General features: G+C 38.3%; 1 protein-coding gene across 2 annotated transcripts; it reads right to left on the bottom strand.

Annotated features, from left to right (window-relative positions):
• Positions 1–203: 203 nt before the first annotated feature.
• LOC104602166 (uncharacterized) lies at positions 204–8,249 on the bottom strand. 2 transcript variants are annotated; one of them, XM_010265761.3, is made up of 8 exons: positions 7,868–8,249; positions 3,966–4,046; positions 3,787–3,875; positions 3,615–3,689; positions 3,357–3,463; positions 2,790–2,867; positions 2,647–2,709; positions 204–605 (listed from the first exon to the last, which is right to left on the bottom strand). In XM_010265761.3, exons 1-8 carry the CDS (start codon positions 7,988–7,990, stop codon positions 508–510), a joined length of 714 nt encoding a protein of 237 aa, XP_010264063.1. In that variant the 5' UTR covers positions 7,991–8,249; the 3' UTR covers positions 204–507. The 2 variants fall into 2 exon arrangements, with proteins under 2 accessions (XP_010264063.1, XP_010264064.1); XM_010265762.3 differs by lacking the exon at positions 2,790–2,867.
• Positions 8,250–20,876: the final 12,627 nt, after the last annotated feature.

The raw sequence follows: 20,876 nt of genomic DNA, 5'->3' as shown, positions 1-20,876 counted from the left end.
TAAACCTGGCCTTGAATACTTTGTAGAATGGATTTGATATATCATGGATTCAGATGGTGTATTGTTCCCTTCAACACTAAGAAGACTTGGGAAAAATTCAGTGGGGTTGCCAAGGGGCAATGGACCAGCTTAACATTTAGGCAATTTTTGGAACTTAAGATTCAGAGATTAGGAGCCAGCGGACCAGATGAAGAACAAGAGGCTTAAGCAAATAGATACACTAAGAAAAATGGGATATAGATACAAGCCAGGTAGGGCCACCGGCAAAGGAGGGTAAAACAGATTACAGCAAATAACTACTTGCTCTTGGCTGACAATAACCAACAAACGATAAAAGCAAGCCTGCCCACATTCATAACCATAGAGAAGAACAAAACAACTGCTTCAACAACTTGATAAGCGTAAGCCATATAATCTCATGCACCAAAAGCCAGTAACCCAGTCCTGGAATATTTTCTCCATTATGCCAATGCAAGCATTAGCTAGAGCAAAACAACGAACCCCCATTTAGACTTGGTTACCACCTCCCCTCCCACGGCCACCCATTCGTCCCCGCCCACGACCATAGCCTCTACCTCCACCCCTGCCTCTTTCATATCCAGCACCTATCAAAAGATTGATGTTCAAATGATCAACACAAAATGATATGAAAGCAAGTCTTTTATAAGGAGCAAAGAACTTGTTGTGAGCAGACTTGACCAAATAGGATTTTTTTTTGGTAATTTAACAAGATCTCCCCATCAGGTTAGGCTGTTTTGTCAAGTTTCTGCTCCAAAAAATACTATTTGAAGAATGAGTTTCCAGCAAAAAATAATTCCTTTTTTGAAGACAATTTTTCAACTCCAAAAAAATAAATGCTAAAATTGAGTTTTTAGTAAAAAAAAAAAGAATTAGTTCCATAATTCCCACACATCCAAACTTAAAAATTAATTCTCAGAATCACAAAATTCAACAGAATTAATTCTCCAAAAGCATGCCACACGGCCATTGAAATTAAAATGTCCAAAGGGAGAGCAACATAGCAGATCAGAACCATTGACTTGAAAGATCAGAACCCAAAATAATCCCCCCAAGTTTTCAAGAAAAATCCAGTATTCTTAACCATGTATCACTCAACAAGTAAAAAAATAAATGCAACCAAATTTAAGATGGTGTTCAACGTCCAATTGGGCCCAAACTCAAAGGGTGACAGTTCAGATCACATACCACTGACCCAATCATGACTCCAAAGTTACTGAAGCTCTTCAATGGATTCAGAGAAGTAATATTAACCTATGACACATCCCTGGATATGGCACGTGGCATAAGAAATATTACCGAACCAGCCAAGGCCAGGATGGACCTGGTCATGTGAGACTGTATATTTCTGAACTATACAAGGAAAAACCCCACAATATGGAAGGAACAGAAGATTGCCAAATGACTAGGGGTGCAATATGGGTCAGGTTGGGTCGGGAATTTATTAACTTTTCAGTAGGCCCAAGGCCAATGTAGTTGGAATTCCTCAAATTGGGTAACCCTGACTTGCGGCCCTAAAAATGGCCCACCTATTTCTTCCACTTGGAAAAAACCTGTGATCAGAACCCACCACTGTACAATATGGGCCAGGTTGTACACATGTACAACCCAGTCCACACCCAACTTTTAGAGGAACCAAAGCAACTAATAGCTATCAAAATCTTCAATTTTTATTTAAAAATAAAATAAAGCAGGGCTCCTTGACTAAATGGGCTGTAGCAAACTTTTTGGGATTGAAACTTATCTGATTAATTTTCTAAAAAAGTACCCAATTAATAAAGTTTGGGAAGAGGAACATGAGGTTTCTTGGGGGCTCCAAAAGCTGTTGCTACATGGAAGAGTACGGGATAATTTTTGACTCCTTGGTTAAATGAAAATGACACTCCCCTTTTTTCTTGCACAAGTATTTATATTTTTAACATAAGTATAATATTATATAGTGTTTCTTATTCAATAAACTTATGAGTAGATAAAACAACATAAGGAAAATGTACCAGAACAGGGACACAAACCTAAATAAAAAATGGAGCATAATCAAGAAACCCCGTACAATGAGAGTCTACTCCGGAAATCAGGAAAACATATTATTATATACAAGTAATATGCATGTACAAGTACAACCAAGTAAGCTGGATCAGAACAGACAATCTGGCCAGAGCAGCTAACCCTAATCATGCTTTAGCCAGCCAGCCTAAGGCCACCCAGGTCATACAGGCTGGTTTCCCATTGCCACCCCCATTTACCAATACATATACATGAAGGCATGCCCATTAATAGTCTCCAGGAGCTCAAAAAGGTGACCATGGTTTTCTAGTACTTAGTTTTTGATCTTTCATTCTTTTCAGATTACAATACCAAATATGCATATTGTATTTATATGCTATAATAATGGATCTTCCACTTTTTTCAAGGGCACGTTCTGTAAACATCCTGTTAGTTCACATAATCACATTGCAATAGCAAAGATGCATAACATATAGCCCCCCTTGCATGAATTGCATGTTTACATATCAGTTATCCACTCAGCCATGCATGTGCTAAAAGTCCTTCAAAATCAATGTGAAGATCACAAACCTTTGGCATGCATATTTTTCCTACAACAGATAAGATGTATTGTTAAATGCTTACCACGATAACCCCAACCTCTGCCCCGTCCACCTCCTCGACCCCAGTTCCAATACCCACCATTTTCTGTCAAGAAAGGAGAAAAATTTAAGGGCACATGAGGAAAACAAAAGATAAAACAGAACAGTATCAGCTTAGTATAATACCTTGATTGCTTCCATATCCCCCTCTTCCCCAGCCTCGCCCTCTCCCTCTACCACGACCTCTCCCCCGGCCATATGAATCTAAATATCACATTGTAGAAAGCACGTTAGAATCTTAACAAGGTCTACATTAGAAAATGTTCCATTTCCAGATCCTCTAAAATGCTAACCTTCCAAACGCCCAGCAACAACCCACCCCCTTCAATCAGCATTAATGTTTGAGGTGGCTTACCTAGGAAGCCATAGATGGGAGACCTGGATTTCCCATGTATTCGGTGCCAATTACCAAAGTCTGTGTCATCTCTAAATATGTGTCTCATTTGGACTCTTTGACCACAAAACCAGTTGTCAAAGCTTTAAGTTTGTTCTTCACTAAAAAGGTTAAAAAAGAGGGAATTTAACTAAACCTACGCAAACAAGGACAGGGGTGAAGTGACACTTGTTCTTTCAGGGCATCAGCTAACCTTCCATGCGTATGGTCCCCGGATTTCATAGATACATTTGCTAAACCAAAATACCCATCTTTAAGTTACAAATAATTGGCATTTTTCACCCCTACTTGAGGTATACCTTCATTAGGCCCAGCAATCTGTGGAGGTGCTTGTTTTGGTTGATGCTGCTGTTGTTGATAATGGTTTTGCTGTTTTGGCTGCTCTACATGTAATGGAGCTTGGTACCTGTCGAACCACATATTCTCCTCTTAGATTATCCCAAAACAACATGCCAAACAGAATAAACTAAGAGAGGCACACTTAAGGGGCTCAAATTGATAAAAGCATGCTCTTAGAATGATTTTAACCAATCAACAATCCAGCACATCTAGATTACCCAGGAGAATTCTTGTTTAGCTCCCTTGTTGACAAAGAGATTGAAATCATTGAAACATGGCGAGTCATCTCCAAACTGCACATACCATTTATATCCAGTGGTATCATTAAGATATTATATTGAATTGTTTATAGACATTGGGAAAAAGAAAAAGGACAGATTAGACACTTACGGAACAAGACCCTCCTCAATAGGCTCCCATATGTCAGTTATGCTTGTAGAGCTAATGGTAGTTTCTTGATGCAACCCAGGGATTCTCTTCTGTTTTTATATAAAATGGCTGAGTATTAACCTATGTCACGGAGTCCAAACATTGGGGAAACAATACCTCAAAAAATAGTTGAAACCAACCTTTATAATCTCTGCAATAGCCACTGTTTTGCTGATTGCCTGTCCCATTGCCTTCAGAACGATCTCTCTTACCCGTTTCTCCTGAAGATAGAACTTTGTTGATTGATACACTGCATCATATGATTTTAAATGGAGAGGAGAAGACAACATATAGCTAGCATAGTTCTTTTTCCAGAATCATTTTGTTAATCATGATGATAGCCCCTAGCCTGCCTATCTCTCTTTCTTTCCTTGCATTGTAGGTTGATGGCTGGGCATGTGATTTTTTTGGGTGTTAGAAAGAGTACTATACAAACCTGGGGTAGCATGTCCCAGATTGAGTTTAGAATCAAATAATGTTTTAATGTATAAAACATTAAATATCTCTACCATTGCTTGAAAATAGGTCAGCTACCCCATATCCATCCCTATAGACGTGTATGCTTATATTTGGACTTCCATTGTAAAAAATGTTTTCCATGTATAATTCATAGTTGATTGAATGTGCCATGGAATAGGACAAGTCCTTAGGAGGCATCCTATAACCATCTGGCAATCTCCCTTCATCCATATCTCCCTCCATCCTTTGTCTTGTAATAGCATAGTGCATAACCACTCCTCAAACCACTACTGCTTCAGCTAGACCAACCAATGTGTGTCCTAGATATTTCATAACCATGCTTTCTACTACCAGCTAGCACAAACTAAATAAACAGCATGTAAGCTAATGTTTTGCAAGAACAATCACGATCAACTCGGAATGGATAAATAGAAAAAGGAAATTGATGAACAATGAGAACGTTAGTTCTAATTTTTTCTCCCCACCTTCTGGTTGGTTACATTGTTAAAAAACTCAGAATGGACAAAATACATGAAGTAGCCCCTAACTGAATAAAATAAAGATAATAAATGATATTCAGGTTGTAAAAAAGGATTTGACTCCCTTGCTGTTTATTGGAAAACCATTTGTCAAGGAAGATAGAACGCATCTGATCTTCTTTTGGTTCTCTAAACTGAAAGAGTTTGTAGGCTTCAAGTTTAGTCATTTTCACAACAATCTGGTAAAAAGAATGGTAATTTTTTTGATGTTTAAATGCAAAGGTTGCATTTGCTTTTCCATAACTGCATGTCGTAGAGGAACCAGGGAATCACCAAAACCACTCCTGCAGAAGTAGGATTAAAGTATTCCTGTCCTTCACAACTGCAGACCAGGATATGTCTTCCCCACATCATGTCCTGCCTTACTAGCGACCTTTCTCCAAACAAATTCCTAGGATTCAACAAGAAATGATCCTCTCTGTCCTCTTTATTTTGTTAACATGATTCTGCCCAAGTGAGATGTAATTCCTCTTCCAACCACCAATTTTTTTAAGAACCTTTCTATCACCATGTCCTAAAAAGACAATTGATCTAGAGTTGTAGTCTAAAGGGAGTCTCCAAGTACTGAAAAACAATCAAATCATTCACAACCTATAACTCTACCAGTCATCTATCTCCAATGGGGTCTAGACTAAACCTAAGATGCCACTCTTAGGGAGATTAACTTTCAGCTATGATGCCCAGTTACAGATATGGACAGAATCATGGCCATGGGTATGAAAAATGGGGAATTTGATACTCATAAAAAACAGAAATAAGGATATGACTCCACATTTCCTAAAATCCTAGACATAGGTAGGGGTACAGGTATCCCATGTACTATGATTATATTATGCATGTATAATTAGATTTGAAGCTTATTGTCATTTTTCAAGACTTATATTTTTCCAACACTAGTACAATAAGAATATACAGGTATTGGGATCTCATAAACTTTCAGTCATGAGATATTTTTCAAAAAACTCAATGTAATTATGTATGCATGCATGCATGCAAAGAGCTTTCCCCTCTCCCCCTACTCCAAAAGCTCTAATCATCCCCACCCATTAGTTCCACTCACAATCTACTCAATACATGCACCACAATTAGAATGTCTGAGAACATATCTCTTGGTTGAATCCTCATTTTCCCTTGAAAGAACTTTTGAATCCATTTATCAAAGTTGAAATGCATGTAAGGCTAATCCACTTTCTCCATCTTTCCCCAAGTCCAGTGCCTCCAGTCAGCACAAGGCCTACTTTTACATTCTTTTTTCAGCAAATTCAGAAGACCTTTCATTTCCTTATAAGCTCTCCAAGCTGTAAGCTCTTCTAACTTGAGGTTACTGTCATGGGAGTAAACCTTGTATGTTTTACATGCCTATTTTATTTGAATATATATAATGGATAAGTTGTTTCTAAAATCAAACTCAACAAGGCTCGTATGTGACAACTGACAAAGTCATCCATTACCAATTTTCTCTTAGAGAAAAGTTCAAAACCAAAAAAGAAGAAACTTGAAAAAATAAAAGATCAAGAAAGATATTAAGGACTCCTTAGTCCCCCCTCAAAAAAAAAATCTAAAGTTTTATCTGATAATGCATCCAACTAGGACAAGTCCTTGTCCATTCCTCCTATTATCTAGAGGGAAACAACAGAGAACATATATTTTCCAACTAGAAATGGAGAAACATCATGGATTTTTATGAATTAGGATTTTTTATCTCCAAAAAACTCCAAAACAAATCCTATCAACCTCTTCAACATTATGTACAAAAGTCTTTCTTTAGAAAGGAGTCTTATTACAAAAAAGCTCATTAAAAATTAAAAAAAAAATAACATTATATTATGTACAAAATTGAGCCATGGTCAATCAATAAAATGGTAAAATTGTAAGGTTTACAGGTCAGGCAATGAATTGTAAAATTTCAGCACTTACCAAAAGATAACCAAAAGGAAATAGTATATGTTACCTAAAAGCAACAAATAATTAAAGGAAAAGAGTTGAAAGAAACCCTCCTTGAAAAAGAATACAAAGGGGATTAACACAAAGAAAAAATTAATATAGCATTTTGAGAAAGATGTGTAGTTTTCATTCTCTTGTACAAGACTGTTAGCAGGAAATGTACCGAGCAATCAGCAATGAATAAGCAAGCATTTTGGATGATAGATTTCAGTTCCACATGATGGGGAAAAAATAATCCCTTTAAATCTCAAAATTTTAATGGACACAACCGCCTTTTCTAGCTAGTTCAAGTGTGAGTGACAAGAAAATAAGTACAAAAATACAGACAAAATCACAAATGTACTCAATTGGATCCATCAACCATATAAAAGAAACCCCCACCCCTTGCATCCTCTATGAAATTTGGGTTAATAAATGGTTTTAAATCACATTATCTTTGAATAAATCCATCTAAAAAATAAATCGATACTCAAAAATGAAATGATGATACTTCAAAAGGTAAAAACCTGAAGAACCTAACGCGTATAAAGACGATTATGAATAAGAAATTCTGAAAAAAAAAGGAAAATCCCTACCAGTTACTGCTCTGAAATAAGCAGAGAAAATGCGCGTGGAAAGGGAAGTGAGAAAATCAGTAAATAAAATGTAACCTAATCAAGCATTGTTTCTTGCAGCTAAAAAAAAAAACAAGGTTTACCAATTAAAACGGTCTGCATCATGTAGAAACCGAAGAAGATAAATTCATATAAACTGAACACATTATGCAAACAAATATACCAACATGCATATATACATATAGACAAAAGTCAAACTGTGCGTATAGAAGTATAGAAACAGAAGAAGAACAACCAAAAAGGCAAAAATAAACCAAGGAAACTCATTATCCAACTATTAAAACCAACAAGCTATAGGCGACTAACAGAGTTCCAAAAACCCTCCAAAACCCATAAAAGAGAACCAAAAATACTAGATTCAAGAACAACAACAGAGACGCTCAGCACCGATACAAATAAAACAAATAAATAAAAAGAAAAAGAAAACGTGAAGTGAACAAAATATAGAAGATACAGACGGTCCAGAGAAATGGAAGATTTGATTACCTGAAGAAGGCTAGTGGCATAGGTGATATAGTTCCTGATCAGACCCTGTGTAGTGATCCGAATCTCGTTCTCGTTGATGGTCGATTCGGGCTTCGGCTTCTCGACTCTCTGGTATCTATCCATGGCTTGGAGGATGAATCAGGGGAGTGCTTAGGCAGTTGTTTGGTTGAGAGAAGAGGAGGAGGAAACGGAGGAAGAACCCCAAAACCCTAGCAGGGGGGCTAAAACCTCAGCAGCAGATTCTGAACAGCCAAGCATGGAAAAGGGATGTTGGGAGATTAGGGCACATTTTAAACACACACACACACAAACTGGAGTCTGGAGACAGGAGAAACCAGGTACCAAAACCAACACCTTTGGGCAATGGATATTGGGGGATAATTTTGCATTGGGTTCTGTGTGTCCACTTACAACCAAAAAATGACTCAGAGGTACCTTTCAACTGAAATTACCAAAATACCTTCATCCTTTCTCCATTTTATTTTTCATTTTTAATATTTATTTATTTTTAAGGATATACATTGCCATGACCCAAGCAATAATGCTCATTTTCAGACCGACCGATAAAGCTCACGTGGAATGTAAGTTGGCAAACCAACTTGTGGTAGTTAATTAATTAGTTTCATATTTTAAAAGATAAGGAAAACAAAATAGTTTTATTTTTTGAGTATAAAAAAATAAACATGTAGTTTAATTAATTTTAGTTCCTATTATATCCTTTTTTCGTAGTGTTTTTTGTTTGGGTAAAAATATAAAAACCTCCCCTAGATTTTTGATGATCATAAAAACCACCCTAGTGTCTTCACTTTAATAAATACCTACTTTGTATTTTCAAAAATAATATAGCTACTCTTTTGCCAAATGTTGGAAATACTAATGTTGATTTTGTCTGATTTGAGGTGTTTCGAACTGATCAATTGGACGAGGCTAAGGTGAAAGGACGAAGCCGCGCACCAAGATATGTAACAAGGGAAAGGTTAGAGGCCCGAGGAGTTATTCTCTGGGTAGGTACTCCAACTCTAAAGTCAGTTGGGTGGAGAAAGATGTGGTCGGGCCGAGCAAGTTGAGATCATGCTGGTCCGAGCAGAAGAGGTAGTGCAGAAAGGTATTAAAAGAGTGTTATTCCTTACCTCAAGTGGAGAATACCTATTTATAGTTGGTTGTCCATGTCCTAGGTGCATAAGACTTCTGGGGTTGTCGAGATGAGGGCGTCCATCGAGGTCTTTGAGAGGTTTCATCTTCCCCAGCGGAGTCCACTTCCTTGTCCGTACAAGACACTCCTTAGTAGTGTTTTTTCATTACACGTGGTGTTGATGTGGCTTGAGGGAGGGGGCGGCCGTGAAGATAGCCACGTGGCTTCCTTGGCCAACTCAGCCATCACCCGAACATATGTAGTGCATTTGTTTTCTCAAAATGCCAATTTTACACTTTTGTCTTCTTTTTTTTGATAGATGAAGATAAAAATATATTAAGACAATCCACAAAGAGAAGAGTCTGACCAACTGGGAGAATCCTCTTAGTACCTAAAATCCTCAGTTCTTTTGGCTTCTTGGGCTACATGATGAACAACCAAGGTAAGCTTTCTGTTTTTATAATAAATATTTTTAGACAAAAACTCTAAATACAAGTTCTTAGCATTATCAAGATGATGAAGCAAGGATCTCTCAAAAAACTCTAGGTGTCCATCCAGGGCCTCTACAAGGGTCTTCGCATCTGTGATGATGATTAAGCTGGTCTACCCATTCAACTTTGCAAAAAGAAGACATTTTAGGACTTCTATGTGTTTCAGCTTTCAAGGGGCTACAAATAGAAGTAACTTGTTACCAACAGCTCATAGAAAACTTGAGTTACAATCTAAAAGGACTAATCCATAGGATCCTTGATTCACTTGACTGAAGCCTCCATCATATACTATAGCTATTTTATTTTCAATGGGATGATTTGAGTAATGCTCTTGGTGAGAGCCAGTGGCAAAGCAGGGTTCCTCTTGATTCTGATTGTTGGTCGAACTATTTCCATGTAAACAGATTTGGATTTACCTAAGGACCCAAGAAGTATCCTTAAAGTCATTTTTGAAAGAGCATTGTGTCCTATGTTGACAAATAAAGTACCAAGCTGTAGCAATCCATGACAGAGCTTGGGTCAGAAGAATTTTGTTATTAAATTTTTTGATACAAATAGGATAAGGCCTCATGGAAGGATTGGAGATTGTGAGGGGAAACTATCGACCATGGGCTAGCAAAGAGGATAGCTCTTGCTAGGGGACACCATAAGAATAAATGCAAAGAGTTTTCCTCATTTTGATCACAAAGGGTGCAAATTGTGTTATTCAAAAGGCCTCTATTTGAAAGATCTATCTTACAAAGCACAAAATCTCTTACAAGTCTCCACAAGAACAATTTAATTTTGGGGGGACATTTTATTTTCTAGGAGAATCTTACCCATTTAGTGCAAACCCTTAAAAGACAAATTCATGTTATCCCAAAAAGAATTATAAATTTGTTTGGTGGAGAATTTTCCATTTTTTGATCCAGTCCATAGAAATTTGTTTGAATGTTAATTTAAGATAGATGTGTTGAGGATTAGTTCTTTAAATCCTGGAACGGTGGATTGGATCTTACTTAGGTCCCAATTTGGGGAGTCTTGCTGTGTTAGGTCCTTAATCATCATTGTTCCATCTTTTCTGGGGTGGACCCCGAGGGGCAATGAATTCTCCATTATTTTGAATCCAAGGGAAGTCCCAAATTACAGCCCTAGAGTTTTTGGATGGTTTTACCCCTATTTTATGATATATGTGGCTGCAATCTTCTATTATGTTTTTCCAAATTCTGGAAGCTGTGGTGGCAACTTTCCTAGGCATGGATTGTTTCCCCAAGAGATATTTGCTTGTTAGGACTTTCACCCATAGAGACTCTGGTTCTTGATGAATCTCCAAGCCAATTTAGATAGGAGAGCTTTATTTCTAAAAGACAGGTTACCTAATCTCAGACCACCTTTGTCCTTTGGAGAGTAAAGCTTATTCCAGGAAGCCAATTTTAAATGTTTTCCTCCTCCTTTATCATTCCACCAGAATTGTCTCTGCATCTTTTCCATTTCTTTTATTATTTTTTGAGGGAACTTTTCTATTCTCAAACAATATATAGGAATTGAGTGCATGGAAGATTGAACAAGAGTTTGCTTTCCAACATACGACAGGCTATTTTCTTTCCATTTACTAAGCCTAGTTTTAAGTTTGTCTAGCAAAAAGCCATGGGATTGACTCTCTTTCTTTTTCCAGAAGAGAGGGATTCCTAGATATTTACTTTCATCACCACTTAGAGTTAGAGGGACAATCTTCAATTGTCTTCATATCATCCTAGCTCCTTTGCTTGGAGAATTCTTGCTAAAGAAAACTCCTGATTATTGGAGGTTGATAGTGAGACTTGACAAAACTTGAAAGTTTTCTAGAAGGTCTTTAAAAGTCAACAACCTCCTCTGGATTAGCTTTCCCCAGAAGAAGGACATCAGGTGTGATATTGGTGGGGAATCCTTTTTCTATTTTAATGCCTAGAAGCTTTCCCCCATTGTTTGCCTTAAGCCTTGAAAGGCCTTCCATAACTATCAAAAATAAATAAGGAGATACAGGATCTTTTTGTCTTATTCCTCTAGAGGGAGTGATGTGGCCTTCCGAGTCTCCATTAACCAGAATAGAGAACTAGATAGTGGTGATATAGGTTTTTATCATTGCACACCAATCCTTAGAAAAGCCAAGGGTAGCAAGGGCCCAGATAATATAGTCCCATTCTAGAGAATCAAAGGCTTTGGAAATATCTAACTTCAATGCCATGTATCTTGATTTAGCTTTCCTAGTCTTAAGATAGTGGAAGAGCTTTTGGGCTAAGACAAGGTTGTCTTGGATCATTCTACATTGAGCAAAGGCCACTTGAGAAGGGGATATACACTTCTCCATGAGAGGCTTCATTTTGTTATCTAGTAGTTTTGCTATGATTTTATAAGTGACGTTGATGGAGGCCCACCCCATCATGGAGGCCCATCTCACCATATGGGCGGCGGTTCATAGGATTGGGGAGCTTGCAGGATAAGGATAATTCAAGAATTCAAGATTATTCTATAATTCAAGAATTCAAGATCCATCAATAATTCAAGAATCCAAGATAAATCAAGAATTCAAGAATCCAAGATAGTTCAAGAATTCAAGATACATCCAAATCCAAGATTCAAGGAAGTTCAAGATCCAAGGCAATTCCAAGAAGACAGGATAACTCATGCACCAGGGAGATCGGATGATGGAGATCAAGCCAAGAGTGTTCGATCCTATCAAGACAAAGATCAAGATCAAGAAGAGTTCGATCCTAGCATATTAGAGATCTATCACAATTTTTCTTTCCTAGTTATTCTACAATTTCCAAATGTATTATAAATATTGTTAATTCCAAGCTAATAGACACTTCAGTTTTTCGCCACCTTTTCTCTCTCCTCTAGAGATTTACGTTTAGCTTCGCTAGAAGCTGGTGTTCGCCCGGTGCTTGCATAGCCAGCTCGGTTTTCATTGCTTCCACGCTACGTCAAGTGGTATCAGAGCAGGGAGTTCGCCCAGTCAAATAGCCAACCAAGACGGTAGCAGTCGCAACCCACCCCGTGACGGAGATCAGGGATTACAAGTTGTTTGGAGAGCAATCGAAGAGCAGCACACGGCCACACGTAACATCGAACAGCAGTTGGCAGAGATGGCTGAACAACTGCGAACCTTGTTACGGGAGGTTGTTCCATGAAACCGGGAAAATCTACATCCAATCGAAGGAGACGACCACGACAGACCACCCGTCAACACTGCATCCCGACATTCAGTTTTCGATGATGAAAGTAACGACAAGTTAGGGTTCAGTGCTACTCCAGTTATTCCCGGCAACGGCAGAAACGGTAGGAATTGGCGCAACCCAAGTACTTTCAATCCCCGCCAGAATAATGATGAATTTAAACTCAAAGTAGACATTCCTACTTTTAGTGGGGATCTTGGCATAGAGGGACTTCTAGATTGGATCACAGAAGTCGATTGTTTCTTTGAGTACATGGAGATACTAGAAGAACGAAGGGTAAAATTGGTAGCTTTCTGGTTAAAGGGAGGCGCATCTGTTTGGTGGGAACGCATGAGAGAGACCCGGATCAGAGAAGGAAGGGGTCCTGTTCGAACCTGGAGGCGCATGAAACAGCTTATAAGAGGTAGATTTTTATCCCCAGATTATGAACAATATATGTTAGAATCATATCAACGATGTGTGTAGGGTTCCCGAAGTGTTAATGAATACACATCTGAATTTTTAAGATTAGCTGAAAGAAATCAAATATCTGAAAGTGATAACTAGCAGGCAACCCGTTATTTGAGCGGTTTGAGACCAGCTATCAGAGATAAAATTGACGTCCAAATGGTTCTTAGTGTGCAGGAAGCAAGGAACCTAGCCTTGAAAGCTGAACTAATGTTCTAGGAAAAGGCCCATAGTGATAATTATCGCCGGTACAGTGGGAGCGACAACAAACCGGCAACTATCGACAGGAACAAATCAGCCCCGGTAGTACAACCTTCTCACCCGACAAGTACAGCTAACGCCAAGAAGGCCATCACGAGAGGAGCTACTCGAGGTAACCCTTCCAACCCTCCTAAACCCAGTAATCCCTATGCAAAACCTGCTCCTTTTAAGTGCTTTAAATGTAATGAGGTTGGGCATAGATCCAGTGACTGTCCCAGAAGGAAGGCAGTCAGCATGATAGAGAGGGAGGAGGAAGAAGATATTGAAGAAGAAGTATATTGTGGACCTGATGGAGAAGATGAGGAAGGTCCATACAAACATGAAGAATATACATGTGTTGTGAGAAAATTAATGTTGTCCCAAAGAAATAAAGATACCTCTCAAATGCACAAATTGTTCCGTACTAGATGTACTGTCAAGGGTAAATTATTTGATTTAATTATTGATAGTGGCAGTCAAGAAAATATTATTTGCAAGAATGTCATACAAAAATTACAACTATTTCCTGAAAAACATCTCAACCCATACACAATTGGGTGGATCAAGGAAGGTGACGGCGTACGGGTGGAGGAGCGCTGCAAGGTACCATTTTCTATTGGTAAGTATAATGATGAAGTATATTGTGATATTGTAGACATGGATGCTTGCCATATTTTGTTAGGTAGGCCTTGGCAATTTGATACAAATGAAAGACACATGGGTAGGAAGAATACCTACCAACTTGAAAGGGAGGGTATACGTTACACTTTGTTACCCATGGCTGAAAAGAATGTTCCAAAGGCCCCAAAAACAAATGAGAAAAATTTCCTTACTATCACACATCATCATGCTGAATTTGTAAAAGAATGTAAGGATACCCGCGAGGTACATTTGTTGGTAGTAAAGGGAGAAGATATGAATGAGACCCTGGAGGGGAATAAAATTCCAATGGAAGTGCAGGAACTACTTGATGAGTTCCATGATGTAGTTCCAGATGAGTTATCAAATGAACTCCCACCCATGAGAGATATACATCATCATATTGATTTTGTTCCAAGAGCTAGTCTACCTAACCTCCCACATTACAAGATGAGTCCTAAAGAGAATGAAATTTTATGGGAAAAGGTAGAAGAATTGCTGAAAAAGGGACACATTCAAATCAGTATGATTCCTTGTGTAGTACCAACATTGCTAACACCAAAGAAGGATGGAAGTTAGAGGATGTGTGTCGACAGCATGGCCATTAATAAAATTACTATTGGCTACAAATTCCCCATTCCTAGGATGGACGACATGCTAGATCAGCTTAATGGAGCTGTTGTTTTCTCAAAAATCGATCTCAGGAGTGGATACCATCAGATCAGAATCCACCCCAGAGATGAATGGAAGACAGCCTTCAAGACTAGAGATGGCCTATTCGAATGGTTAGTCATGCCCTTTGGACTAACCAACACACCCAGCACATTCATGAGGCTGATGAACCAGGTACTGCGTCCATTTACTGGTAAATTTGTTGTGCTATATTTTGATGATATTTTAATTTACAGCAAATCTATCACTGAGCACATTAGACATATTAGGGAGGTCCTAAAAGCATTAAGGGAAAATAAATTATATGCTAATTTGAAGAAATGCACTTTTATGAGTGATAATTTGTTATTCCTGGGATTCATTGTGAGCAAGGATGAAATTAAAGTAGATGAAGAAAAGGGGAAAGCCATTAGGGAGTGGCCGACCCCATCAAATGTCACAGATGTAAGACACTTCCATAGGTTAGCAACTTTCTACAGGCGATTTATTAAACATTTTAGCAGCATTGTATCTCCTATCACTGAATGTTTGAAAAAGGGAAAATTTCAATGGGGGAAGAACAAGAGCAAAGTTTTGCTCTCATAAAAGAAAAGTTATGCATTGCTCCTATCCTTGCTTTACCAAATTTTGATAAATTATTTGAAGTTGAATGTGACGCCAGTGGAGTTGGCAGAGGGGCTATATTGTCCCAAAAAAAGAGACTCATTGCTTTCTTTAGTGAAAAGTTATGTGAATCCAAGAGAAAGTGGTCCACTTATGACAAAGAGTTCTATGCTGTGGTGAGAGCCTTGAAAACATGGGAACACTATTTAATTGCAAAAGAATTTGTTCTTTACACTGACCACCAGGCCCTAAAGTATCTCAATGGGTAGAAACAATTAAGAAGTGATTTGCATGCAAGATGGTCTGCTTTCCTTGACAAATTCCCATACAAAATTATATTTAAGGCTGGACAACAAAATAAAGTGGTCGATGCTCTTAGTAGACATGTAGCCCTCATCAAGACCCTCAGTATTGAGATTTTGGGTTTTGAGTGCCTAAAAGACCTATACGCCCATGATGGGGACTTCTAACAGGTTTGGGAGAAATGTGTGAATCGACAGCAGCAGATGAGTTTTACATTTATGATGGGTTCCTTATGAAGGGGGAACAGCTGTGCATCCCTTGCACCTCCCTCCATGAAAAGATCATCAAGGATCTGCATGGGGGTGGATTAGCAGGACACCTGGGAAGGGACAAAACAATTGAAACAGTTAAGGGGTGATACTACTGGCCGAAGTTAAGAAGGGATGTGTCCACTATTGTGAGTAGATGTTATATTTGTCAGACAGTTAAGGGACAAACCCAAAATACTAGTCTCTACATACCTCTCCCCGTTCCTACTGCTATTTGGGAAGACTTGTCCATGGATTTTGTGCTAGGCTTACCAAAAACCCAAAGAAATATGGACTCCGTCTTCGTAGTAGTTGACAGGTTCTCTAAGATGGCTCACTTCCTTCCATGCAAGAAAACAGCAGATGCATCAGCGACAACCAAATTATTTTTCAAGGAGATTGTCCGTTTACATGGGGTACCCAAGACTATTACATCAGATCGAGATACAAGGTTCTTAAGTCACTTTTGGATGACCCTGTGGAGGTTATTTGACTCATCACTAAATTTCAACAACACAGCCCATCCGCAGACAGATGAACAAACAGAGGTGGTGAACCGGACCCTTGGTAATTTAATTCGCAGTATCTGTCGGGAGAGACCGAAACAGTGGGATTTCGCCATAGCACAGGCCGAGTTCGCATATAATAATGCAACCCACAACTCTACAGGTAGGTCTCCCTTCTCCATTGTCTACATGAAGGTTCCTAATCATGCACTGGACTTAGTGAAGCTACCCAGAATGCCCGGTGTCAGCACCTCCGTAGAACAGATGGCAGACCAGATCCAATCCGTCCAAGAAGCTGTGAAGCAAAGATTGGAACAAACCAACGCCAAGTACAAGTTGGCAGCAGACAGGCATCATCGGCACCAAGTATTTGACGTCGGTGATGAAGTTATGGTATTCTTGAGGAAGGAAAGGATTCCCGTGGGAAAGTACAACAAGCTACAGCCTCGAAAGTACGGTCCATACAAAATCATGAAGAAAATCAACGACAATGCTTATGTCGTGGACCTACCAGATCATATGGGTATCTCCAAAACATTCAATGTTGCTGACCTTCATCGCTACCTACCAGAGATGACACTTGCATATCCTACTCACGACTCGGGGTTGAGTTCTTTCCAAGTGGGGGAGAATGGAGGCCCACCTCATCATGGAGGCCCATCTCACCATATGGGCGGCGGTTCATAGGATTGGGGAGCTTGCATGATAAGGATAATTCAAGAATTCAAGATTATCCCATAATTCAAGAATTCAATATCCATCAATAATTCAAGAATCCAAGATAAATCAAGAATTCAAGAATCCAAGATAGTTCAAGAATTCAAGATACATCCAGATCCAAGATTCAAGGAAGTTCAAGATCCAAGGCAATTCCAAGAAGACAGGATAACTCATGCACCAGGGAGATCGGACGATGGAGATCAAGCCAAGAGTGTTCGATCCTATCAAGACAAAGATCAAGATCAAGATCAAGAAGAGTTCGATCCTAGCAGACAATTTTTCTTTCCTAATTATTCTACAATTTCCAGATGTATTATAAATATTGTTAATTCCAAGCTAATAGATACTTCAGTTTTTTGCCACCTTTTCTCTCTCCTCTAGAGATTTATGTTTAGCTTCGCTAGAAGCTGGTGTTCGCCCGGTGCTTGCATAGCCAGCCCGGTTTTCATTACTTCCACGCTGCGTCAGACGTTTCACAAACTGATTGGCCTTGTAATGATTGACTTTAGTAGGAGCTTTGGATTTGGGGATAAGAGTTATAAAAGTATGATTTAGTCTTCCCACAATTTTTTTTTTTTTTTAAAGAACTCACTAACTAGATAAAAAATATCATCCCATAGAGAAGACCAAAATGTTTGAAAAAGATAGGAGGAAACCCATATGGGCCTAGAGCCCTGAGTCCTCCCATTAACATTATTATTTCTTTTATTTCTTCTTTTGTTTGTGAGGCCAAAAGGGCTGAGCTGCCTTCCTCTATTATTATTTTATCAAAAAGGCCTTATACTCTTGTAAACATACATTCTGTTTTAGATTGATATTTCTCATCAAAATGCTCCACAAAAAATTTGGCAATTCCTTTGTGATTTGATATCCATTCCCCATAATCATTCCTTATCCAGGATATCTGATTTCTCTACCTTTTGAAGTTAACTACCTTATGAAAGTAATTTGTATTTTGATCACCCTCTTTGAGCCAAAGTTGTCTTGAGTCTCTAGAAACTTTCTTGTTGAGCAAGATAAATTTACTAAAATACCTTTAATTTGTACAAATTATCTCAATTAAACTTCTCTCCCCTTTCTTTTTAAACTTTCCCACCCTAAAATTAGGCAACGTTCACCCCCATGGGATCATTCAAAAACATTTGAATCCAAACCGTATGGTTCCTACTTCCTACTTCCTACAATAGATGAAGTTCTCACTGATGTCTTTGATGAACGGTCTGCAATATTCTTTGAACTTTTCTTGCTTTCTCCAGTGGGACAAACATTGCATGCATTATTGACCATGAACACAACATAAAAAGCCTAACAAATGAAGCAAATGATATGAACTCCAAACAAGTAGAGCTTGGGCATCATCTTGTCATGTGATCCATGTTAAGAACAACATAAACAATTCTAAAAGTACTAAGGCAGTTAAATTAACTTGTAGAGAGCACAATCTTATATAACTTTGAAATATAAACCAGTGCCTATGACAATACACGGTATGGTATGAAAATTTGAACAAATTATCACAATTCAATATAATCAATGAAGAATAATTGAATTGTTAATTAAATCTCTTTTTCTTCTACTAATTTCTTTCTCAAACTTTCTAAATTTTTAGTTATTTTATTTTAATTATTTAAATGCCCATACACTTCCTAGCCTCATGGAAACTCAAAACAAAAATTAACTTGATTCTTTTAGCACTTTACAAACTACTATAGAGGTTTGCACCTTGTAGCAACATTAGTTCAATTTTGGTTGATTGGTCTACCCCCCACTATGTAGCCCTTGGAGCAAAAACAAAAAGGTTTTTGAAGGATCCCATTGGAGAACGTTGCTTGCATTCTCCACTAGATGAGGTTTCAAAGGGTGGGAAAGTGCAAAAAGGAGAAGAGAAGTATGAGCAAGATAATCCTTTTTAAGTTAAATTGATTTTGGGGGTATTTTAGTAAATTTATACATAAAAGGATAGCCAAAAGGGTAAAATTGGTAATTTGTGACCATGATGGCAAGGAGGTTACTGCATAATTTTTCAAACCTATAGGGGAGGTGTTTGTCAAAGTCAAAACATAGAGGAGGATTTTATGATTGTCATGAACCTCAGGGGCGATTTTTATGTTTTACCCTTTTGTTTTTTTTTGGTATGGCTATATTTTTTTTTTGAAGCCATAAGGCACTTTCATGTCAACTAGAAAAAGGATTACATCTCACCCAAAAGTAAAGAGTTAATAAAATCAAGCATTATAAACCATGTAATAGGGTGAGGATGCCTAACCACGGAATTGGCTGGCTTATGGCCTTATGGGCCACCCTTTTATAGGATCGAGATCCATGAGTGAGCACAGAGAAAGGGAATTCCTGTAGAAGATCTCTGCAATTTAGAATTGATGTGTGCCATCTCCACGGGGGGTCCAAGTTAGAGGAGATAGTCTTGACTGGCAGCTCTAAATCACTTTATAACAATGAATTTCTTGAGTGACAAGCTTTTTGCTAATCGAAGCCCCTCTAGTATTGCTATGCTTTTTGCTTCAATTGGACCACCACAAGTCACTGGCATGGCTCGATCAACCACAAAGTTACCTTTATCATCTCTAATAACCATTACAATGGATGCACAATAACTGACCTGGGATTGTGTAGAAGGTTATTTTTATGAGCCATATAAGCTAAAATAACTGACCTGGGATTGAAATTTTATGTTCTAAGTATACTTTGGTGGTTCGTCAAGGTGTCATTAGTCGAATACTAGTCTCCATTAACTAGGATTAATTTAAAATCAATGGACTGAATTAATTATAAACCAAAAGCAAACAGTTCTAAACTGATTCATTCGAACTAGTAATCACCGTTAGACTGACCGACTGAATAAGAATAAAATCAAGTTTTGTGCATCATAACCACTGTGTTAATATCCTTGTAGAAATCGATTTGTATGCGGTTCAACCTTCGACCCTTGAAAAAAAAGTCCAGCCATGTGCACGCTATCTTCTTGATGTAGCCGTGTGCAATAACAGTCTTTCACCAATATGATAATCAGTGATTGCAAGGACTGAACTATCCCCTTGGGCCAATAATGATCTTTCTATGTGCTCTATCTCTCTCAGAAACAATGCTGATAGGGAGGAGCACCTCTAATGGAGGTTAGAATGAGATAAGTAATGAGAGAATACATACCATACGCCTAGGGAAGAGGGGTCCTCTCTCTTGTCTTTCTAGGCAGTTGTCCTGTCAAAGAGCTTACCTAATTAGAGGGAATTTAATTCCCTTAATTTTCTCTAATTAACAGCCCCTATTATTACCAAATTAATGGGTCATTTCAAATTCAAAATTTGGATTTTCAAATCTCCTAATTAAGGGGCAGTTTTAGGAAGTTGTTTAAGTCCTAACACCCACATAATGAGTTCTAATTCGGGTGTTTGGATTTGGACCAATTAATCTGGATCGTGACCATCATGATGGGCCACAATCCGGGTCCTACCCTAATGGGTATTTTCTAACAATCTCCCACTTGGTTCGAATGGTGGCCATAGAAAGAAAAAATATAGATTTAGCTTGATCAAGGCTAATAATTGTGTAAGTATACACATTCACCCAAACCACTTAGGTAATTGCTAGCATAATGCAAATCATGGCGGTTTCCTCTGACTATTCAAGTTTCCTTTCATGTACTATATAATTATGCATCACAACCCTCAGTGTATGGACCCTATTGTGTTTTGATTCACAGTCTGTCATTACAAATATGTGCATAAGATGACAAACTACAGGACATTTACTGATACAAGAGGCATCGACACATGTCATCGAATCAAATTGCTTTCAT

This window comes from Nelumbo nucifera, chromosome 3 (genome assembly GCF_055504915.1).
Source record: "Nelumbo nucifera cultivar China Antique chromosome 3, China Antique-T2T, whole genome shotgun sequence".
NCBI classification, from domain to species: Eukaryota; Viridiplantae; Streptophyta; class Magnoliopsida; order Proteales; family Nelumbonaceae; genus Nelumbo; species Nelumbo nucifera.
The sequence above is the reverse complement of the archived record's forward strand: the minus strand, read 5'-3'. Positions and strand labels throughout refer to the sequence as shown.